This window comes from Schistocerca serialis, chromosome 4, assembly GCF_023864345.2.
Source record: "Schistocerca serialis cubense isolate TAMUIC-IGC-003099 chromosome 4, iqSchSeri2.2, whole genome shotgun sequence".
Lineage (NCBI taxonomy): Eukaryota > Metazoa > Arthropoda > Insecta > Orthoptera > Acrididae > Schistocerca > Schistocerca serialis.
The window spans coordinates 491,357,732-491,383,107 of record NC_064641.1 but is presented as its reverse complement, the minus strand read 5'-3'; the positions used below and the strand labels follow the sequence as shown (position 1 = coordinate 491,383,107).

At 42.9% G+C, this 25,376-nt stretch overlaps 1 protein-coding gene across 1 annotated transcript in view; it reads left to right on the top strand.

Moving 5' to 3' along the window:
• Nucleotides 1–25,376, top strand: part of LOC126475207 (proliferation marker protein Ki-67-like) — an 81,770-nt gene that overhangs the window by 42,775 nt on the left and 13,619 nt on the right. Inside the window, exon 9 of the mRNA XM_050102861.1 lies at nucleotides 23,125–25,357. Coding sequence (XP_049958818.1) covers nucleotides 23,125–25,357 — 2,233 coding nt within the window. The remainder of the gene's footprint in view (nucleotides 1–23,124; nucleotides 25,358–25,376) is intronic.

Sequence of the window (25,376 nt, the reverse complement as noted above, 5' to 3'; positions counted from 1 at the left end):
TCATATGTCGCGATTGTGGTTGTCCATCCCATCCTAATACTCCATGTGCCCCACCTCCCATCTGTGTCAACTGCGGAGAGCACTATCCCCCCTTGCTCATTCGACTGTAAGATTCTACAGAAGGAACAGAAAATAATGGAATACAGGACCCTGGATCAACTGACCTACACTGAGGCTAAGCGGAAATTTGAAAGACTTCATCCAGTACGCATGACGTCATCTTACGCTGTCACTGTCACTCCTGCTACAGTTTCCATAGCTGCACCTCATACCATCAGCTGTCAGAGCCAGAGAACCACACCTGCCTCCATGACGGTGGGGGCCATTTCTCTCTGTCGCTCCTGCACCAACTACCTCGGGAGCAGCACCCCCTCACCCAACGGGGACACCGGTCCCCACTTCTAAGCCGGAGAAGCGTCAGTCTTATTCAGCTTCTCTCGCTCGGAAGGGATCCCTTGGGTCCCTCCCTTCCCAGGTTCCTACCAGCAGCACAGCACACACCCACCAGTGGCTGAAGAAGCCACAGGTCGCTGGTCGTCGAGCTTCATGATCCTCTTTGGTCCGGGAGACTGACTCAAAAAAGCCCTACCAGCAAGGGCAACCAAAGGAACAGCACGAGAAAGTGAAATGGAAGACCCCCAAGACCATGACACCTGCGGTGGCACGTACTCCACCGCTACCTACAAGCTCTGCGTCTGAGGATGAGGTGGAGATTCTTGCGTCCACTGAGGACCTCGATCTCGCCGGGCCCTCGGACGCAATGGATGCCATTCGGGTGGGTACTCAGTCGGTGGCAACAAGTGACCCAGCCGTGTAATATGCCTCCCCAGTCCCTTCACGCCTTTTTCAGCCATGGACAATGTCATCCTCCAGTGGAACTGCAGCGGTTTCTTCCACCATCTTGCTGAGCTCCGACAACTTCTCAGCCTTCACCCTTTCCTCTGCATTGCTCCTCAAAAAACTGTTTCCGGCAATGTGAACCCCCGCCCTCCGTGGCTATCAGGGTTATTATAGGAACCGGGCAGCTTAATAAAGGGTATATGGTGGTGTCTGCATCTACATCATTCACTCCCTTCACAGCGAGTCTGTCCCTCTACAAACACCTTTAGAGGCTGTCGCTGTTTGGGTGTGGACACCACAGGCTGTTACTGTGTGCAGTCTGTATCTTCCACTGGATGGTGATGTCCCGCAGCATGTCCTGACTTCGCTGATAGCCCAATTGCCGCAACCTTTTCTGTTACTGGGCAACTTCAACGCCCATAACCCAATGTGGGGTGGAACAATGGCAACAGGCCGAGGCAGTATCGTTGAGCATGTACGAGGTGCATTCAAGTTCTAAGGCCTCCGATTTTTTTTTTTTTTTTTTTTTTTTTTTTTTTTTCTAATTAACTACTCACCCGAAATCGATGAAACTGGCGTTACTTCTCGACGTAATCGCCCTGCAGACGTACACATTTTTCACAATGCTGACGCCATGATTCCATGGCAGCGGTGAAGGCTTCTTTAGGAGTCTGTTTTGATCACTGGAAAATCGCTGAGGCAATAGCAGCACGGCTGGTGAATGTGCGGCCACGGAGAGTGTCTTTCATTGTTGGAAAAAGCCAAAAGTCACTAGTAGCCAGGTCAGGTGAGTAGGAAGCATGAGGAATCACTTCAAAGTTGTTATCACGAAGAAACTGTTGCGTAATGTTAGCTCGATGTGCGGGTGCGTTGTCTTGGTGAAACAGCACACGTGCAGCCCTTCCCGGACGTTTTTGTTGCAGCGCAGGAAGTAATTTCTTCTTCAAAACATTTTCGTAGGATGCACCTGTTACCGTAGTGCCCTTTGGAACGCAATGGATAAGGATTACGCCCTCGCTGTCCCAGAACATGGACACCATCATTTTTTCAGCACTGGTGGTTACCCGAAATTTTTTTTGTGGCGGTGAATCTGTGTGCTTCCATTGAGCTGACTGGCGCTTTGTTTCTGGATTGAGAAATGGCATCCACGTCTCGTCCATTGTCACAACCGACGAAAAGAAAGTCCCATTCATGCTGTCGTTGTGCGTCAACATTGCTTGGCAACATGCCACACGGGCTGCCATGTGGTCATCCGTCAGCATTCGTGGCACTCACCTGGATGACACTTTTCGCATTTTCAGGTCTTCATGCAGGATTGTATGCACAGAACCCACAGAAATGCCAACTCTGGAGGCGATCTGTTCAACAGTCATTCGGCGATCCCCCAAGACAATTCTCTCCACTTTCTTGATCATGTCGTCAGACCGGCTTGTGCGAGCCAGAGGTTGTTTCGGTTTGTTGTCAAACGATGTTCTGTTTTCATTAAACTGTCGCACCCACGAACGCACTTTCGACACATCCATAACTCAATCACCACATGTCTCCTTCAACTGTCGATGTATTTCAATTGGTTTCACACCACGCAAATTCAGAAAACGAATGATTGCACGCTGTTCAAGTAAGGAAAACGTCGCCATTTTAAGTATTTAAAACAGTTCTCATTCTCGCCGCTGACGGTAAAATTCCATCTGCCGTACGATGCTGCCATCTCGGGAACGTATTGACAATGAACGCGGCCTCATTTTAAAGCAGTGAGCATGTTTCTATGTCTTTCCAGTCCAGAGAAAAAAAATCAGAGGCCTTAGAACTTGAATGCACCTCGTATTGGCACAGCTTGACCTTTCCCTTTTAAATGATGGTGCCTTCACACATTTCAGTGTGGCGTGTGGCACGTACTCAGCCATCGACCTTTCGATCTGCAGCCCTAGCCTCGTACCGTCTGTCCAATGGAGTGTGCATGACGGCTTGGGTGGTAGTGACCACTTTTCGATCTTTCTGTCACTGCCACAGCATCACTCTTCTGGGCGCCCTTGCAGATAGCCTATGAACAGGGCTAACTGGGACTTGTTCTCCTCCATTGCCACTATTCAGCCTCTTTTCCATGACGCCCTTTGTGTAGTGGTTCACTCGGTCACCACCGGCATCGTTACTGCCGCAGAATCTGCCATTCCCTGTTCTTCTGGGTCCCCTCGGCGGAGGACTGTGCCTTGGTGGTCGCCTGAGATTGCCGAGGTGATTAAAGATCGCTGGCGGGCGCTCCAGCGTCACAAGCGACATCCTTAATTAGCACACCTCATCGCCTTTAAACGGATTTGTGTGCGGGCCCGCCGCATCATTCGCCAACACAGGCAGGAATGTTGGGAATGCTAAATCTCCACCATTGGCCTCCATACCTCTCCATCGCAGGTTTGGGACAAGATTAGGCGACTATGGCTATCGGACACCCGTCAGTGTCCCTGCGCTTTCAATGAATGGAGCAGTTTGTACTGACCCCGACGCAATTGCCAACCGTTTAGAACATTTTGCTCAGAGTTCCGCCTCTTGAATTACCCCATGGGTAATCCATTAAAGAGCGGTTGGAACGTTGGAGCCTTTCATTTCACACGCGCCACGCTGAGTCCTAAGATGTTCCGTTCAGTGAGTGGGAATTCCAAAGTGCCCTAGCCACTTGCCCTGTGGCTCCGTAAGGGGCCACTCTGCCGCCGATAATCTGGTGAGCCTGGAGTCTGCCATCCGTATGGCCTTTGCCTGCCGTCGGCACCTCGTCGTCGTCCTTTTTGACATGCGGAAGGCATACGATATGACAATATGACACGGCGACATCACATCCTCTCTATGCTTCGTGGTTGGGGTCTTCGGGGTCCGCTGCTGATTTTCATACAGAAAATTCTCTGTCACGTCGTACCTTCCGCGTGCAAGCCTGCCTTCCCCCCCCCCCCCCCCCCCCCCCCCCCCCCCCTCCTCCCGCCTTAAGTGTCTGCCTGTTTTTAATTGCAATTAATGGGCTCGCTGCAGCGGTGGGAACATCTGTCTCAGCTTCCATGTATGCTGACGACTTCTGCCTGTACTATAGCTCCATTGGCATTGCAGCTGCTGAATATCAGCTGCAGGGCGCTATCCGCAAGGCACAGTCTTGGGTTGTAGCGCATGGCTTCCAGTTTTCTGCTGCCAAGTCCTGCGTTATGCATTTCTGCCGGCGATGCACTGTTCACCTTGAGCCACGGCTTTCTTGACGGCGAACCTCCTTCTGTGGTGGAGACACATCGGTTTTTGGGTGTGGTTTTTGATGCCTGGTTGACTTGGCTCCCTCATATTCAGCAGCTTAAATAGATGTGTTGGCGGCATCTTAATGCTCCGCATTGCTTGAGCCACATCAGTTGGGGTGCTGACCGGTCTACCCTCTTATGGCTCTACGAGGTGTTGATTCAGTCCCGTCTGGATTTTGGGAGCCTGGCTTATGGTTCAGCATCCCATTCTGCATTGTGGGTGCTGGACCCAATACTTCACAGCGGGATCCAACTTGCCACTGGAGCTTTCCGGACCTGCCCTGTGAACAGCATACTTGTGGAGGCAGGTGTCCCTCCACTGCGGTTACGGCGCCATTGTTTACAGGCCACTTACGCTACACACGTTTGTAGCTTTCCTGGGCATCCCAATTATCATCTCCTGTTCCCTCAGTCTGTCGTCCATCTCCCAGAATGCCGGCCCCGGTCGTGTTGTAAGATTGCAGTTCGCGTCAGAGCTTCTCCCCAGGCTTGGGGTTTTCCCTCTTCCACCTCTTTTCTGGGACCATCTGCGTACACCCCCCTGGTGTGTGCCCTGCCCAGGCCTTCGGCTCGAATTGGCACAGGGCTCCAAAGGACTCTGTCCCTCCTGAGGTCTTCCGTCGCCACTTTCTTTCCATCCTTGCCACGTATCAGGGCTCTGGCGTTGTGTACACTGACGGTTCGATGGTTGCTGGTCATGTCGGTTATGCTCTCACTCTAGGGGACCATTACGAACAACACTCATTGCCGCCTGGCTGCAGCGTTTTCACTGCTGAGCTGGTCGCCACCTCTCGTGCCCTAGAGTATATCTGTTCCTGCTCAGGTGATTCCTTCGTTATAGCGACTCCCTGAGCAGTTTACGAGCTATCTACCAGTGTTTCCCTCGCCCTTGTCTGGTGATGGCTATTCAGGAGTTCCTCCATACTCCTGCCTGTTGCGGCCGCTCTGTGGTCTTTTTGTGGGCCCCTGGTCATGTCGGCATCCCAGGCAATGAGTGTGTTGACATGCTTGCTGGCCAAACAAGCTATAGGTGCACCAGCCTTATCGATTGGGCTTTTGGAGAGTGACCTCAGGGCAGTTTTGCGGCAGAATGTACTTCACACCTGGGGTGAAGAATAGCGCACCCTACCTTCCCCAAACTAACTTCGGGCCATCAAGGAGGCTACTGGTGCGTGGCGCTCCTCCTTGTGGGTTTTTCACAAGGAGTCCGTTGTCTTCTGCAGCTGCACATTGGGCACACCCGGATGACGCACAGCCACTTATTGCACCGTGAGGACCCACCTCTATGTCTCTCTGCGGATCTGCTTTGACGGTGGACCACGTTTTGTTGGCCTGTCCCCTTTTAGCTGTGCTTAGGCAGACGTTTGCACTGCCTGATACGCTCCCTGCCCTTTTAACAGATGGCACTGCCATGGCAGGCTTAGTTTTGCGTTTTATTTGTGCAGGGGGCTTTTATCACTTAATCTGAGTGTGTCTTTTATTCTGGCCTGTGGCCTATGATTTTAGACTTTTTTTTTAGTGTTTCTAGGTGGTTGGCTTTTCCTTTTTTGGCTCTATGATCGGCCAACCAGTGTCACACACTATGATATTTTAATTCCTTTTGTCTGGTCTCTGTCTGAGTCTGTCTTGTCCTGTATCGTCTGTTATCTCCATTGTTCGTTTTTATTCTGTGTGGGTGTTTGAAGTTTTGTAAAAAGGGACCGATGACCATAGCAGTCTGGTCCATTCAATCCCACCAACCAACCAACCAGGGATCAGTTTTGAGTGTAACCCTCTTCGCCATCAGAATCAATAGTATCGTGACTGCAGTCACACAATCATCACATGTTGATCATCTTTGCATGTGTTAAAACTAAACATCATTGGCCCATACCAAAAGTACATCAGCAGACCTTGAAACATCAGTATTAGTTTTTTCCCATGAAAACGCAGGGTGTGCATTTGTGTAGACTCAGAACTATGCACTCCCACCCAGAAATATAAATTGGTAACCAGTTACTTGAAGTTGTTGAAACTTTCAAATTCCTAGGCCTCTTATTTGACAGTAAGATAATGTGGTTACTCTGTGGATGCCAACTCAAGGTAAATTGCATGAGAAAAGTTAATACCCTCAGATTTCTCAGCAGTATCTCCTGGTGCACAGCCAGCATGGTTCCTCTGTGAGTCTACAAAGTTTAGATTTTTATACCATCTGGACTGGATATGTTGCTTACAGCACTATTAGTACTTTGTTTTCTGCTGTCCACTACAGTGATATGCGGTTGGCACCTGTAGCTTTCTGTATGAACACTAAAGACAATCTGTTTGTGGAAACTTGCATCCCACTACTGAGGATCAGATGTCAAAAACTCTTACAATCTGTGACCAGTCTGTCAAATGCTTACTCATCACGTCAGAAAAATCATTAGATGAACGTCGGCTGAAGAACCCGAGACAGAAGCCAATAGGCAGTTTGTCAACAAGTGGCCACGAAAGCCTTATCAGTTTTGTATTACGCCTCTATGGGGAGGAGATTTGCAGATAGTACCGACGCCTTGACCAACGACGGAAGAAGAAAGCGCGACTGATGTCCTCTCTCGCCTTCCTGTCACAGTGCCGAGATGAATGTGCTACACCGAAGTTCTTGAGATGCAAGCGCATATTCACCACCGCCTAAGCACATCGTATCTACGACAGAATGGAACGAGCTTTTCTTCGTGAGCGAATACATACAACACGGAGAGACATGGCAAGAACGGATCAGGAACTTCTGGACATTTTCTATCAACTAAGTAGCTGAAAGCATCGAGACGACTGGGACAAGATCGACAGCATCACTCACAGGAGCATGCAGAACGAACTCGAGCGCTGCACCGAGCGGCAAAAGATAAAGTTTGAAAGATGCCGGAAGCAGACCGACAAGGCGGTTCCCGACATGTCACACACAGTGGTCAACCTCACTGAACGACAATTGACCGAAGAGGAAGTGTCTGTTCTTCAGAAAGGAGGGGATTTCGCTATCATCCCGAGAACTATTCCTATGGAGGACATCATTGCCACCACCGAAGCAGCCATTGGGACCCTTCCTTGTGAAAGGGCAGAGGAAATACGCACTGAAACAGCCAGGATACTGCGCCGAGCAAAACCACCAGTTTGCAACCTGAAGAAAGAAGAGGTACAAGCCATTAAGAATCTCAACGCCGACAAGAGTATATTGGTACTGCCTGCCGATAAGGGGAATGCGACTGTCGTAATGAAGACCGAAGATTATGAGCAAAAAATCCAAGACCTATTAGATCCGACGACGTACCGAAAACAAATCGCAGATCCGACGCAGCGTATCACTTGGAATACGAATCGATTAATCAAGGCGTCTTCTCTGCTGGCGGACATACAGAGAAACCTGCGCAACACAGAAGCCGTACTGCCTCGGCTGTATGGATTACCCAAGATCCATAAGAACAACGTTCCACTGAGACCGATCGTTAGCGCTTCTGGCTCACCAACGTATAAACTGGCGAAACACTTGGCCTCTGCCCCAGCCACACGTGGGGAAGACCGACACATACATTAAGGACTCAGGACATTTCATTGAGAAGCTGAAGAAACTGAAACTTGAGCCAAACGACATCCTGGTCAGTTTTGATGTTGTTTCGTTATTTACGAAAGTGCCACTCAGTGACGCTCTGGAGCACATCGGTTCCATGTTCCCGCAAGACATCAAAAAGCTCTTCCATGCATGTCTCACCATGAGCTATTTCATGTGGAATGGCGATTTCTACGAACAGCTGGAAGGTGTCGACATGGGTAGTCCTCTCAGTCCAGTGATGGCCAACTTCTACATGGAACAATTCGAAGCACAGGCACTGGACTCGGCGACTACCACACATAAGGTGTGGAGCCATGGTTAAGAACAGCTCGGTGAATTCCTGAGACACTTGAACAGCCTCCATGCCAACATAACATTTACCATGGAAGTAGAAAAGGACAAGAAACTGCCATTTCTAGATGTGCTGGTCACAAGGGACGTCGAAAACCTGGAACACAGTGTGTATCGGAAACCGACATACATGGACTGATACCTGCACAATCTGTCAAACCACCACCCGAGCCAGAAAAGAGGCATGATTAGTACGCTTGTAACGAGAGCAGGACGAATATGTGAGCCTCAACACCTCAAACGAGAAATGCAACACCTGGAAACTGTTCTGCGGAGCAATGGGTACTCCACAAATTACATTAGAAGTGTAACAGACCCAAACACTCGGCGAAGTAAGGAACCAGAAAAAGAAATGTCGGGTACGGCCTTTCTGCCATACATTCCCAGAGTGACGGACAGAATCGGCCGTATATTGCGCAAACACGGCGTAAAGACGATTTTCAAACCGACAAGGAAGATCAAAGAGTGTTTTAGATCGGCGAAGGAGAAAAGAGACCCACTTGAAATGTCGGGAATATACCGTATACCATGCACATGCGGAAAAGTTTGTCGGAATGACTGGACGATCAATTAACACCAGGATCAAAGAGCATAAGCGACATTGCAGGTTGGGGCAGGTGGAGAAATCGGCCGTGGCAGAGCACGCACTGAATGAGACCGACCACGTAATAAAATTCGCCGACACGGAAATTCTGGCTGTAGAAAAGCACTATCACACGCGCTTGTTCAGAGAAGCTGTAGAAATCCAAAAACACGCGAACAGTTTCATCAAGAAAGAGGAAAGCCTTAAGGTAAACGGATCCTGGCTGCCCGTACTGCAGCGAACGACCGTCGCAGGTAGCAAGAGGAGAACCGCACCGGAAATGACCGCGGAGAAGCCCTCGGACGTTGGCGCGCCAGGTACATATAGTCTGTGGCCGCAAGCTCGCCTCCAGTTCACCACCGGCAATGGAGGGTGAAGCTTTGACAATGCCAGCCACTCGTGCTGGCGAAATGTCAGAAAAATCATTAGATGAACGTCGGCCGAAGAACCCGAGACAGAAGCCAATAGGCAGTTTGTTACTCATCTGTGTTGACACTGTTAAGTCATCAGTTCAAACTGTTTACAAATTGTCCAAAACTAGGTAGACCAGCTGGGGTATGATTGTAAGCTTAGTGCAAGGACTTCCAACTGCCCCATTCATGTGTGTTAAGAGTTCCCTTGCAGCATCCCCTGTTTTATGTAACTGTCTTATGATTTGGGTGGGCCTCTTTTTGTGGTACTAAGGAAAGTGCCAATTTTACCATTCGCAGACAACTGTTCCATTCAGTTCTCTATAACTACGCATATTAGAGATGAATCTACACAGGTGTAGCAAAAGTCAATGACAGGGTTGCCTTGCAGTTGAACACAAGAGGGAGTGTGAGAAGTATTCTTGGCTGAGTGTATGGAATGTATGTAGTGCAGTGTTGGTTGCCATGTTAAAGGCCCTCGTGCACTCTCATCAAGAGACTTGATTGTTTGTGGTGATACCATGTGCAGATGACAAGGGATATGTCAGTGTTACCCCCAAAAAATCAGTTTCTAACAGCCATCTGTTAGTTGACCTTCCCAGCTCTGGTACAACAGTAACACTCATTTAGACAGAGAGCCACCTGGGTATTCTGAAAAATGAATTATCTGATAAGTAAGCTAAAGAATCAACCACAGGAGACAATCTTAATACTGGTTACTGGCTACTTAAGATTACAAGTGCAGCGTCACATTTTGAAACATGTAATATGGAATTGCGGGCAACCGACCTTCGACAAGCTAAAAAAGATTGTCACCACCAAGGAAGGGCTTACTTCTTGAGGCCTTTCCAAAATATGCCATCATATGATGCTGACTGTGTGTTGGCCATACCAGACTTAATTTTGTGTCAATGACTCCCCTCAATACAGCTATGGTAATCATCTTACAATTGCCCATATTCTTTCTGAGTATCCCCTGTTCGCTGATCTGAGATAACAATCCAACCGACTACCTCATTACCTCAGATATTTGAGGACAATGGGTTAGCAGCTACTGAAGTCCTATGTTTCCTGAGGGAAAGTTCATTTTATAACAGTGTAATGCACCTCCACATTTGGTTTCAGCAGTGGTTATGGCGGAGTAAATCTTGCTGAAGCTTGAACTCCTAGTGACCCCGACTTGCTTTCTCCATCCGCAAAGTTGTGCTTTTATCTAAATTTAGAAGCTGATTTCCTGGCCCACTTTACTCACTCTATTTTACTTGTACTGACTGACTACCCATCTTACTGTATCCTTCTGTGGCCAGCCACAGTTTTTAAGCTGACGGGGCTTATCTCACTTTTAAGTATCCTTCTAAAGCTCTTGTCACACTAATTTTCAGTCATGATGACATGGTCACAGACACTGGAGCTGAAATTGTAAGGAAATGATAGATTATTACTTCCTGTAAAGGTGAAATGTTAAGTTGCTGACAGGCACAATAAGAGGTGTACACATTAGCTTTTGGTCAATGCCTTTTGGAAAGAGAAAAATGCACACCACTCATTCACACAAGCAAGTACACCTCATGCACACATGACCGCCATCTCCGGCAGTGCAGATCGGAATGCTTTCTGGTCTAAGATGCCAGAGTTGGTGGTCATGTGTGGGTGAGGTGTGCTTGCTTACAAATCATCTTTATGATAAGCAGCAATCTATCCTTTCCTTACATCGTTGACGTTACAACTTGGAGTTTCATATCTCCTTTTGTTGGTTTTTCTGTGGGTTGAGGGACACAAACTGATTCACTCTTTCGGACACTTCATATAGGTAAATGCCTCTCCACTTTTTGTTTTTCGTGTTGATCATATATTTAGTTTTTTCTTTGCTTATAACCAAGTTGAGTGCAGCTGCTTCGTGTTCTGAAACTATGTACCTCTCATCATACACAATATCTCCCAAGCATGGCTGTGTTATCTGCAAATGCCATATTCTGAATTGTCCTGTAGAAGATAAAACCATTTGTTTTGTTTTGGTGTTTTCACGTAACAACCTCGATAGCAAAGTTAGATCTTCTCTCCAATTCTGTTCAATACATCCTCATTAGTTATGTGATGTACCCATCTAATCTTAAGCATTCTTCTGTAGCACCACATTTCGAAAGCTTCTATTCTCTTCTTATCTAAACTATTTATCGTCCATGTTTCACTTCCATACATGGCTACATTCCATACAAATACTTTCAGAAACAACTTCCTGACACTTAAATCTATTTCTCTTCTTCAGAAACACTTTCCTTGCCATTGCCAGTCTACATTTTATATCTTCTGTTTCAACCATCATCAGTTATTTTGCTCCCCAAATAACAAAACTCTTTTACTACTTTTAAGCGTTTCATTTCCTAATCTAATTGCCGCAGCATCACCGATTTAATTCAACTACATTCCATTATCCTTGTTTTGCTTCTGTTGACAATCTTATACCCTCCTTTGAAGACACTGTCCATTCCGTTCAACTGCTCTTCCAAGTCATTTGCTGTCTCTGACAGAATTACAATGTCATCGGCGAACCTCAAAGTTTTTGTTTCTCCAAGGATTTTAATTCCAATTCCACATCTTTCTTTTGTTTCCTTTACTGCTTGTTCAATAAAGCGGTTGAATAACATCGGGGAGAGGCTACAACCCTGTCTCACTCCTTTCCCAACCACTGCTTCCCTTTTATGCCCCTCGACTCTTATAACTGCGATCTGGTTTCTGTACAAATTGTAAATAGCCTTTCGCTCCCTGTATTTTACTCCTGCCACCTTTAGGATTTGAAAGAGAGTATTCCAGTCAACATTGTCAAAAGCTTTCTCTAATTCTACAAGTGCTAGAAACGTAGGTTTGTCTTTCCTTAATCTATTTTCTAAGATAAGTCGTAGAATCAGTATTGTCTCACGTGTTCCAACATTTATACGGAATCCAAACTGATCTTCCCTGAGGTCGGCTTGAAATATGCTCACTATTTTTATATACTCGAATTTAGCATATTTCGTGATAGTACTCACTTTTCCGTGGATGTTTATAAGATGATATTTGACTTTCTTGTGTTGGCTTTAGTCGTCTAGTGAAAGTATGATTCCATAATGCTGTTTCGTTGGCTGCGGAAATGTCCTGGTTCAATGCGTTTGCCTCATTTTTGGTGCTTCAAATACCATTTCCCCCAATGTGCATCCTTCTTGATGTTTATATAAAAAAGTAGTAGAATAACTCATTTTTGCTGGTCACTTGCAAATTATTATAACAGGGACCTGTACATTGTTCCACCGTCACACACTTAAGTGTTCACTGCCGACTGACTACAATCAAAGACAACTTCAGTGTCAAAGACATTTCACACAAAACACAAGCTTCCACTTGTAACCAGTCTCTTTATTATTTGTCACATCTGCTAATATTAATCAATATTCTGTCACTCTCGAACATATAAGCAAATTAGCATTAAATAAGGCAAATTACAATTCACAAAAATATTCTGACAAAAATATAAGAAAACATTTACAACCTCCCTCATTAGATTTGGTATCGACAAATCTGGTAGAAAATAACACATCTCCCAGATCCATTACAGGCCTCTACCAGTTTTTCCATTCGTCTGTAAAGAATTGGTGTTAGTATTTTGCAGCCGTGACTTATTAAACTGACAGTTTGGTAATTTTCACATCTGTCAACACCTACTTCCTTTGGCATTAGAATTATTATATTCTTCTTGAAGTCTGAGGGTATTTCACCTGTCTGATACATCTTGCTCACTAGATTGTAGAGTTTTGTTAGGCTTGGCTCTCCCAAGGCTGTCAGTAGTTCTAATGGAATGTTGTCTACTCCTGGGGCCTTGTTTAGACTTAAGTCTCAGAGCTATGTCATGTTGTCTACTCCTGGGGCCTTGTTTAGACTTAAATCTCAGAGCTATGTCAAACTCTTCACGCAGTATCATATCTCTTATTTCATCTTCATCTACATTCTCTTCCATTTCCATAATATTGCCCTCAAGTACACCACCCTTGTATAGACACTCTGTATACTCCTTCCACCTTTCTGCTTTATATTCTTTGCTTAAAACTGGTTTTCCATTTGAGCTCTTGATATTCATGCAATTGGTTCTCCTTTCTCCAAAGGTGTCTCTTAATTTTCCTGTAGGCAGTATCTATCTTTACCCCTAGTGAAATGCACCTCTAAATCCTTAAATTTTTCATCTAGCCATCCCTGTTTAGCCCTTTTGCACTTTCTGTCGATCTCATTTTTGAGGCGTTTGTATTCCTTTTTTGCCTGCTTCATATATAAAGGGTGGTCTGTTGATCGTGACCGGGCCAAATATCTCACGAAATAAGTGTCAAATGAAAAAACTACAAAGAACGAAACTTGTCTAGCTTGAAGGGCACTATGGTTGGCTCACTAGATGACATTGCCATAGGTCAAATGGATATCAGCCTCTTTTTTTTTTTTATCGAAACTCCCATTTTTTTATTACATATTCGTGTATTACGTGAAGGAATATGAATGTTTTAGTTGGACCATTTTTTCGCTTTGTGAGAGATGGCACCAGTGCAGACGGTATTTGCTTCGTGATACATTACCTGTGTTAAAATGTACCGTTTACCAATTGCGGAAAAGGTCGATATCTTGTTGATGTATGGCTATTGTGATCAAAATGCCCAACGGGCGTGTGCTATGTATGTTGCTCGGTATCCTGGACGAAGACATCCAAATGTCTGGACCATTCGCTGGATAGTTAAGCTATTTAAGGAAACGGGAAGTGTTCAGTCGCATATGAACGTCAACCACGATCTGCAATAAATGGTGTTGCCCAAAGTAGGTGTTTTAGCTTCTGTCGTGGCTAGTCCGCACGTCAGTAGCAGACAAATTGTGCGAGAATCAGGAATCTCAAAAACGTTGGTGTTGAGAATGCTACATCAACATCGATTGCACCTGTACCATATTTCTATGCACCAGGAATTGCGTGGTGACTACTTTGAACATCATGTACAGTTCTGCCACTGGGCACAAGAGAAATTATGGGACGATGACAGATTTTTTGCATGTGTTGTATTTAGCGATGAAGCGGCATAATATGCACTATGGGGCAATGGAAAATCCACGTTGGCTGCGACAAGTGGCCCTTGGCGGGTTAATGTGTGGTGTGCCATTACGGGAGGAAGGCTGTAGACTGGACCAAAGGAAGCAAATAGGAAAGAAAAGCAGGAGCAGCTGTCACAAGTAAGTTCAAGTAATGCTGGCCATAACCAAGGCCCTGTGTTGTTGCAACCCACATACTTTCAAGGAGGGAGTCGCCTGGGGGACTACACTTTGTCTGGAATCTCAGCAACTGACCAGTTTTGCATTGGTGACCCTATCAGGATCTTTTTCTCATTTTTATTATTTTGACAGAATGTCCTGAGTATTCTTGAGCAACTGAAGAACAGGCTTTTTAAAAAATAAAACTGCGGTTCCATCTGTTTCACCACTGATAATTATATGATGGCCATTAGAGAGCATCTGGTATTACATTTGTAGCCTGGTTGTAGTGTTTTCGTTGAGGTGGTTGCCACTAGATATTGTTTTTACTGTGAGCAGCTTTGGACACTCAATGACAAAACATGAGCTTTGACTCTCACCTATATTGTTTAGCAATGCTTTCAAAAAAGGATTATTATAGTGATTCTGAGTTAGACATTGAATTTAGCAGTTCAGGGAATGAAGAATATGATATTTCATTATGAACTGAAAATGACAACAGTTTGTCGGTGGAGCAACAAGTGTCTCGCCAGTAGTAAGAAATAAATATATCCACTGTGCTGCACTGGGCCACCTTCTCCAAGATTTATGTTCACAGGAAACTGTTCTGAAACACGTGGTTAGATTTCACAGCTACACACAAACTGAAAAGTGACTTAAAGCTTCAGGATATTGTAGTCAAAGTCCAGTGCATTAGAGAAACTTAGGTTTTTGCCATCGGTGATTCTAAGAAATTTTTAACTCATTATTTTGAGCTTTAAAAAACTGTCTTCATATGCCGATATGTAATCTAATTCATTAAAAGATGTTTCTCATTAATTAAAAAATATTATTCTTTGGAAATAATTTTGAAAAAATTGTCTAATTAAGAGGTTAATAAGTTACTACAAGGATTCTCTTTCAGAAACAAATGAAGCTTTGGGAATTAAGTGCACGTGCAGATTTATTTTGAAGAATTCGGGAAGATTGCAGGTGAAACAGTGACATCAGCTTGGCTGAGAACTGGGACAAAGTTGGGAGTGGGAGGAGTGAGCAGCAGAGTTAGGTGTACTGCCAACAGTGGGAATTTGTACTGCCTACCTTGACTTCTTATGAAGATTTACCACTTGTAAACTTGAATTGACATAAAAATTGGTCAAATACTAAACTGTATTATGTGTCTGAGAGAATGTATTGTGTGGATACGGGCCAGTGGTGTACTTAAACATTTTTGTGTAACAGTGTTGCAACACTCGCTGTGAATATGATAGAAACGTAAGGTGGTGAGTCACCTGCTGGTTATATGCAGCCAGTGACAGCAGCGAACGGATGACACGTTTGGAAGCAAGAGAAGGAATATCGTCACATGAAAATCTTCTCTTTTCTCACCTCTCTAATGATCAGGTGAAACTGTTATGCTAGATAAATATAAAAACAGCGATATCACGCGGGAAATGAAGATAAAAATTAATTTAAACAGTTGTATTTGTTTATTTCTTCTTGTATTCTCAGAATGTAAGCAGGTAATATAGGTCATAAATGTAGATTAGATATACTTTAGATCAGAAAAACTATTGGTAACTTTGCTTGGTCAGAATAAGAATGTTAAAAGTAATATTAACACAAGGAGCCTCTTAGAAAAAGAGGGTAATCTTATCTCTTAAACACCAAATTCATTAGCGGCATTTTTGAACAATTTTGCTTTATGCATGCTTGCAGTGCTTCTGACTTTTTGCACATAGACGTACCACCTTCTTTCTATTTTGTCGCTTAACATTTGAGGCAGACACTGGCAATACAGCACTGTACTGGTCCATGTAAACATGTTAATCGAAACCTTGTCAGGGTCAGTGTATGGCAGTTTACGGAATTCAAATTTAACAATCCTCGTAAAATATATTTTGCTGCTCTTACATGTGGAGCATCAAGTACTGTACCTAAAAGAAAGAAAAATAAATATAAATATGATTCAAATGAACTGGAGATTTGGATTGAGGGCTTGCTAGAGATAACAGCCTTTATTGACTTCAGATAATCCTGGACAGCCAACTAAACATAGATATTGTATTTCTGGGAAATGCAGTGTGATCTTGACTGTAATTAGAGGGCTCAGTTCGAATCTGTTTTTAGGTCTGCCCATCGGCTATAGTTTACTGGGAATAATAATTTAGCTTGTACTTTTGATTCTGAAATAGCTCAAGGCACATTAACTGGCATTCAGGCAACAGCTCAGCTATTTATTGTATTATTATATCATTTTAAGTGAGTTGAGAAGATTTTAATATTATCTTTATAACATTTGTTCCAAATTTACCAAAACAGCATTAACAGTGAAATTCCGTATTTAAATTTCTGGTGGAAAATTTGTAGAAAACATCCATTTTAATACCAGAAATAAGGCAGTTGTAAGATAGAGAAAATTATTGCTACATTCCAAATTTTAAAAAAAATTGCTTGAAAATATTGCCTATAAAAAGTAATACCAAGTAAGATATTTAAAAGTTATAACAGTCTGAACTAGAATCTTAAAAACATGAGTAACTTGTAATTGTTGCTTGTTCCCTTTGTTGATCCTGCCTAACAATGACTCATTCTGTCCCTGAAAACTACCATTGTTTAACTTTGTTACCTAATGGTTCCCAACAATTGCTGCAGCTTTATCTGAAACGAGCAGTCTGCATCATCACTATTACTTGCTAAATCATGTTAAAAGAAACATAACCGAATACATCTGTCAACTTCTACTGTACACAAATGCCTTGCAATAACATTCTGAAATTTATGTATCATTATGGTCTACTTATGCAGTGTCTGAAATTTGGCTTGGATATCACTTGTCCCTTTTGTGCTACCACACTTAGAAACTCCATGTTTTTCAGGTAATTTTTCAAATTTTTGTATTTTCGTGTGCATGTAACTCAGTTTTTGTGAGTGATATGGGCATGATTAGATCTGTGTGTATTCAGGCCACATTAAGCTTACCACAAAAAAATTTATACCCTTTCTGAGTGAATTATATTTGGCATAGAGGGCACCTACAATATGTACCTTTTTAACATATTTCATTTTTAATCACATTGTGGAATTTATTTTCCCTCAGAAATGTGTTGTTTGTGTTTTGATTCATAGTGTGTGTTCTCTAAATGGATGTTACTGGGTTGTAAAAATTTCACTGGACTGTGCAGAATAGTTCCAAAGTTAGACCTGAAGTTGGGTCTGAAGATAGTCAGATGCGGGTTGCAATTTCCGGCTCACGCCACCTTCTTTCACATTCCATAATTCTGGAACTAATTGGCAAGGGAAGTTAAAATATTGTACATGAGTGTTCCACACTCGGTAGCATTGGTGTGCTAAATTTCAGCCAAATCTGAGACTATCAGCTGGAACTTTTTCTCAAATTGGTTGAATTGACACGGAATGACCCGTATATGAAAAACCAGCTTCTGCTTAAAACGATGTGCAAATTACCCAGACTACATTCATCCAGTGTTTAACGAGGGCGTAATTTTTATCCTTGATTGTAGTTTCCATAGTTATGCGCACTCACAGGACAATGAGATAACTTATAAGAAAAAAAATTTTTCACCAAACGTACGTGGCATACCATCAACACAAACATCATCTGCCATCTGGTCAAAGTCTCCATCAATCAGAATTTCTTGTAAACACATCAAACATGATCTATGCTTGACAAACACATCAAACAGCACTGTGTACAGTCAAACATTTGGGAAACTTACTTAAGTTTGACAGAATGTTTGATCATGTACGGAGCCTTTAGAAAGGGGGAAATTTTTTATATTTGTGGCAATACATTTATTTTGAATAACTCCTAGTTCCTTTTGTGCCTCAAAATTGAGCCCTATTCAAATCTTCAGAGATCCTCGTCTCATGTTTTCAACCACGGAATATCATCATCTTGTTGCCAAAGTTGGTTTTGTAATGAGAACAGTGGAATGATATTGGGCATTGTCCATGACAATCACTGTTGTTGTTGTTGTTGTTGTTGTTGTTGTTGTGGTCTTGAGTCCTGAGACTGGCTTGATGCAGCTCTCCATGCTACTCTATCCTGTGCAAGCTTTTTCATCTCCCAGTACCTACTGCAACCTACATCCTTCTGAATCTGCTTAGTGTATTTATCTCTTGGTCTCCCTCTACGATTTTTACCCTCCACGCTGCCCTCCAATACTAAATTGGTGATCCCTTGATGCCTCAGAACATGTCCTACCAACCGATCCCTTCTTCTGGTCAAGTTGTGCCACAAACTTCTCTTCTCCCCAATCCTATTCAATACTTCCTCATTAGTTATGTGATCTACCCATCTAATCTTCAGCATTCTTCTGTAGCACCACATTTCGAAAGCTTCTATTCTCTTCTTGTCCAAACTATTTATCGTCCATGTTTCACTTCCATACATGGCTACACTCAATACAAATACTTTCAGAAATGACTTCCTGACACTTAAATCAATACTGGATGTTAACAAATTTCTCTTCTTCAGAAACACTTTCCTTGCCATTGCCAGCCTACATTTTATATCCTCTCTACTTCGACCATTATCAGTTATTTTGCTCCCCAAATAGCAAAACTCCTTTACTACTTTAAGTGCCTCATTTCCTAATCTAATTCCCTCAGCATCACTGGACTTAATTAGACTACATTCCATTATCCTTGTTTTGCTTTTGTTGATGTTCATCTTATATCCTCCTTTCAAGACACTGTGCATTCCATTCAACTGCTCTTGCAAGTCCTTTGCTGTCTCTGACAGAATTACAATGTCATCGGCGAACCTCAAAGTTTTTATTTCTTCTCCATGAATTTTAATACCTAATCCGAATTTTTCTTTTGTTCCCTTTACTGCTTGCTCAATATACAGATTGAACAACATCGGGGAGAGGCTACAACCCTGTCTTACTCCCTTCCCAACCACTGCTTCCCTTTCATGTCCCTCGACTCTTATAACTGCCATCTGGTTTCTGTACAAATTGTAAATAGCCTTTCGCTCCCTGTATTTTACCCCTGCCACCTTTAGAATTTGAAAGAGAGTATTTCAGTCAACATTGTCAAAAGCTTTCTCTAAGTCTACAAATACTAGAAACGTAGGTTTGCCTTTCCTTAATCTTTCTTCTAAGATAAGTCGTAAGGTGAGCATTGCCTCACGTGTTCCAGTGTTTCTACGGAATCCAAACTGATCTTCCCCGAGGTTGGCTTCTACTAGTTTTTCCATTCGTCTGTAAAGAATTCGTGTTAGTATTTTGCAGCTGTGACTTATTAAGCTGATAGTTCGGTAATTTTCACATCTGTCAACACCTGCTTTCTTTGGGATTGGAATTATTATATTCTTCTTGAAGTCTGAAGGTATTTCACCTGTTTCATACATCTTGCTCACCATGTGGTAGAGTTTTGTCAGGACTGGCTCTCCCATGGCTGTCAGTAGTTCCAATGGAATATTGTCTACTCCGGGGGCCTTGTTTCGACTCGGGTCTTTCAGTGCTCTGTCAAACTCTTCACGCAGTATCGTATCTCCCATTTCATCTTCATCTACATCCTCTTCCATTTCCATAATATTGTCCTCAAGTACATCGCCCTTGTATAGACCCTCTATATACTCCTTCCACCTTTCTGCTTTCTCTTCTTTGCTTAGAACTGGGTTTCCATCTGAGCTCTTGATATTCATACAAGTCGTTCTCTTATCTCCAAAGGTCTCTTTAATTTTCCTGTAGGCGGTATCTATCTTACCCCTAGTGAGATAGGCCTCTACATCCTTACATTTGTCCTCTAGCCATCCCTGCTTAGCCATTTTGCACTTCCTGTCGATCTCATTTTTGAGACGTTTGTATTCCTTTTTGCCTGTTTCACTTACTGCATTTTTATATTTGCTCCTTTCATCAATTAAATTCAATATTTCTTCTGTTACCCAAGGATTTCTACTAGCCCTCGTCTTTTTACCTACTTGATCCTCTGCTGCCTTCACTACTTCATCCCTCAAAGCTACCCATTCTTCTTCTACTGTATTTATTTCCCCCATTCCTCTCAATTGCTCCCTTATGCTCTCCCTGAATCTCTGTACAACCTCTGGTTCTTTTAGTTTATCCAGGTCCCATCTCCTTAAATTCCCACCTTTTTGCAGTTTCTTCAGTTTTAATCTACAGGTCATAACCAATAGATTGTGGTCAGAGTCCACATCTGCCCCTGGAAATGTCTTACAATTTAAAACCTGGTTCCTAAATCTCTGTCTTACCATTATATAATCTATCTGATACCTTTTAGTATCTCCAGGGTTCTTCCATGTATACAACCTTCTTTCATGATTCTTAAACCAAGTTTTAGTTATGATTATGTTGTGCTCTGTGCAAAATTCTACCAGGCGGCTTCCTCTTACATTTCTGTCCCCCAATCCATATTCACCTACTATGTTTCCTTCTCTCCCTTTTCCTACACTCGAATTCCAGTCACCCATGACTATTAAATTTTCGTCTCCCTTCACAATTTGAATGATTTCTTTTATTTCATCATGCATTTCTTCAATTTCTTCGTCATCTGCAGAGCTAGTTGGCATATAAACTTGTACTACTGTAGTAGGTGTGGGCTTTGTATCTATCTTGGCCACAATAATGCGTTCACTATGCTGTTTGTAGTAGCTTACCCGCATTCCTATTTTCCTATTCATTATTATACCTACTCCTGCATTACCCCTATTTGATTTTGTGTTTATAACCCTGTAGTCACCTGACCAGAAGTCTTGTTCCTCCTGCCACCGAACTTCGCTAATTCCCACTATATCTAACTTCAACCTATCCATTTCCCTTTTTAAATTTTCTAACCTACCTGCCCGATTAAGGGATCTGACATTCCACGCTCCGATCCGTAGAACGCCAGTTTTCTTTCTCCTGATAACGACATCCTCCTGAGTAGTAGTCCCCCCCCCCCCCCCCCCCCTCCGGAGATCCGAATGGGGGACTATTTTACCTCCGGAATATTTTACCCGAGAGGACGCCATCATCATGTAATCATACAGTAAAGCTGCATGCCCTCGGGAAAAATTACGGCTGTAGTTTCCCCTTGCTTTCAGCCGTTCGCAGTACCAGCACAGCAAGGCCGTTTTGGTTATTGTTACAAGGCCAGATCAGTCAATCATCCAGACTGTTGCCCTTGCAACTACTGAAAAGGCTGCTGCCCCTCTTCAGGAACCACACGTTTGTCTGGCCTCTCAACAGATACCCCTCCGTTGTGGTTGCACCTACGGTACTGCTATCTGTATCGCTGAGGCACGCAAGCCTCCCCACCAACGGCAAGGGCAAGGTCCATGGTTCATGGGGGGGGACAATCACTGATGTTATCAGATTTGTCACAAGCTAAATCAGATTTGTCACAAGCTAAGTTTTGAAACACATAGTCTGTAAAACTACACTGTTCATATCTTCACGATAGTCACCTGTCCTTTTTGAATGAAATGTTAACAAGCAGTTTTGCACAAAAATGGGATGTATCTGCACGTAAAACAGTATCTTTCCCGCCCTTTTTTGAATAGACACTGCTGTCGCCCCTCAGGCCTTTCATCACTACAGGGTCTGTATGTAATGAATGGCTGGCATCAATCTAGATAGTCACACTATACTTTCAAATGTCACACACGATTCTGTACAGGAACCTGCACTGACATGCAAAATCATGTGGCCTCTGCATTAATATTTCAGTTCTATTAAAAACTGAATAGCTAAAGCCTATGTCTTTGAGCACTAAATGCAATGAAAATAGCAATGTAGACAATGTATGGTCGTCCCTTCCCGTATAATAACATTATAACATCCTGGACTTTCCATTGTCTGATCTTCTTGTGTGATAGATCTATATAAGGTGACAAATTGTGTGTATCTGGAAATTGTCTGAAGCCATCACTTGCACAAGAAGACTGTAAACACCAGGAAAAAAAACAGAGGAATAAGGCACTCTCATAAAAATCTATATTGTGCTGTTCTTTCTCTATCATTACAACAGTATTTTTTATTTCTTTCAAAGCTGTTGCAGTCATTTTGATGTAAGTAACAGGAAATAAGGTCTCTTCTCTTTTCTTTTCTTTTCTTTTTCAAAGTAGTCTCTTACGGAGTACATGAATTTATAAGCCTGACTGTGTAGAATGCGTTCTGTTCTCCATTTCTGTGTGTGTTGGGCTTGCACCACGTGTCGCACTGGACATGGTTTAAAATGAAACAAGTGAATAAACAATAAATAAGAAATTAACTACAGTTCATCGTTACACAGGTGATGACAGCTCCAGTTACACTTAAGACACTTACTGATACGTTGCAGGCATACATGCCTGTTTGTTTAACAATGCGGCAAAGTGACTAGTGCTATGTGCTCAAACGAAGTCCCTCGCTAGGCAATGAAACAACATTATTAATCTGTCATTACCAAAGATTTTGCTCCCAGATCATAGAGCATTGAATTTGTTTGGTAGGAGTGGAAACCAAATCCCTGTTAGGCATTCTATTTTTTTTTTTTATATATGTGGTTTCCATAAATCTAAGACAAGTGCAAAGTTATATACTTCATAAAGGACACTGCCAATTTCCATCCACTTGTCTCCATTTGGAGCTAGAGCTGTCTAATGATTTTGATAGCTCTCATTTCCGGTTTGGAACGGAATTGTTTATTATTCTGTCCAGTCTAGGCTCTGTGCTCACTTTGGTTGATATTTGTTGCCTGAAAATGTATATAGCATTCATTATAGTTTTTGTGAGTGTTAATTGTTTTCATTTGTCATGTTTCTTGCAGTTGAATTTTATTTTCTTCCCTCTGATACAGTTGGAATAAATTCTATGGTGCTTTGAAAAAGGTCCTGTTTTGCTTAATATTTCCCATTTTGTGTTTCAGGCTTCTGTGAAAGGAATAAATTCCACTGGGCATGTTGATTCACCGGAGACAATAATAATCCATGGCAAACAAAGTATGGCCTTGAAAAGAACAATTCAAAAAATTAAGGAAGAAAGTGAATCTCAGAAAATTACAGCCACAGCTCCTAAGTTTGAAGACACAAAAGATGTTGAAACTTCAGTTTCAGTCAAAGAGTCATCTCGTGAAATGAACACCAGGAAAAGTGTCAGCTTCTCACCAGCACCACAAGTGGTGGCATTTGCAGCTTCAAGACGAATAAGTACACGTAAATCTATGAAAATTCCTAATATCACAGAAGAGAATTGTGGCATGCTTTCGCCAAACGATTCGAATTTGTTGGAGACACTTCCTAACCGAAAGACTAGTATATTAAAAAAATCATCTTCAGTAGAAACACGCACAGAACTAATGGAAATTGATGATAATTCTTCTGCAGTAACTAATTTGGAAAGAGTTCGTAATAGTTCTGTTGTATCAAGTACTCCTGTCAGAGTTTCAGAAAGGCAGAAAGGTAGAACACCTTCACAGTCACCAAGCACTCCCAAGATGAAGGTTAGGATGGGAAAATCTTCAAAGTGTGTGTCAGTAACCAACCAGAGTCCGGAAGCATTAAATACAAGCATTGTGTCACAGGCAAGCAGTACGTTTGATTTTGACGCTGTCACTACTCCCTGTATATCAGTTGAAAAACTAGTTTCACCCTTAAATACCACCAGTTCAAAAAAACAAATAAACAGCGATTCAGCTAAACGTAATGTAAACATTTCTGCACAAAAAATATTCAAAGATCTTGTAGCAGATAAAGTTATCGACACTAGTAAATGGCATTACCATGATACGAACGCAGCAACCAGTGCAACTGATGCCTGCAATTGGACAGGTTCGGAGCCCTTGGCCATGTCATCAAGCAGGAAAAGTGATCGAAGATCAGTGTCATTTCCTGTAAATCGTTACTCCACAAGGAAATCACAAGGTAAAAGAAGTTCTGAAGAGGTGTATGCATCCTCAAACACAACTGCTTCTGAGCTCAATCAGCATGATGTGGCCTCACCGTCCAAAAAAAGAAAAGTATCAGTTAACACACAAGAAGAGTCATTTATTTCTAAAGATGCAGGTGGCTTTCTTGTAAACAAACTTGAGCAGCTTCCGGGTGTAGCAGTAGCATCATCGCCAAAGCTTGACAGAAATAGTGGAAGGGTTCATAGAATATCTCAGCAGCCAGTGATTGTTGACTCAAATGATATTGAAGATGCCAAGAAAGATTTAAGATCATCTAAGAAATCTTTACCTGATGCTTTGCTCAGCAAAGGATATGTTAAACAGCAGTCTCCCTCTGTTAGACAAAGAAAGTCTACAATTAATGATTTAAGAGATGTTACAGGTGTCACAAGACTATTTGACACTACAAAGAAACAAGGATCTCCTGCAAATGATCTTACTGATGTGAGAGGTGTAAAACAGCTTTTAAAAACTCCAAAGCAGCAGAAACTGCCAAAGAATGATTTGACAGATGTTAGAGGTGTAAAACAGGTGTTGAAAACTCCAAGAACACAGAAATCACCACGAAATGACCTTACTGATGTAAGAGGTGTGAAAAGACTACTCCGGTCTCCATTACATCGTCAGAAATCACCACAGAATGATCTTACAGATGTGAGGGGGGTGAAAAAGCTTTTCAGATCTTCAAAAAAACAAATGTCTCCCAAAAATGATCTAACTGATGTAAGAGGTGTGAAAAAATTACTTCAGTCTCCAAGGCAACAGAAATCACCACGAAATGATCTAACTGATGTAAGAGGTGTGAAAAAATTACTTCAGTCTCCAAGGCAACAGAAATCACCACAGAATGATCTCACTGATGTGAGAGGTGTGAAAAAATTGCTTCAGTCTCCGAGGCGACAGAAATCTCCACAGAATGATCTCACTGATGTGAGAGGTGTGAAAAAATTGCTTCAGTCTCCGAGGCAACAGAAATCTCCACAGAATGATCTCACTGATGTGAGAGGTGTGAAAAAATTGCTTCAGTCTCCGAGGCAACAGAAATCTCCACAGAATGATCTCACTGATGTGAGAGGTGTGAAAAAATTGCTTCAGTCTCCGAGGCAACAGAAATCTCCAAGAAATGATCTCGCTGATGTGAGAGGTGTGAAAAGGTTACTCCAGTCTCCTAGGCAACAGAAATCTCCACAGAATGATCTCACTGATGTGAGAGGTGTGAAAAGGCTACTCCA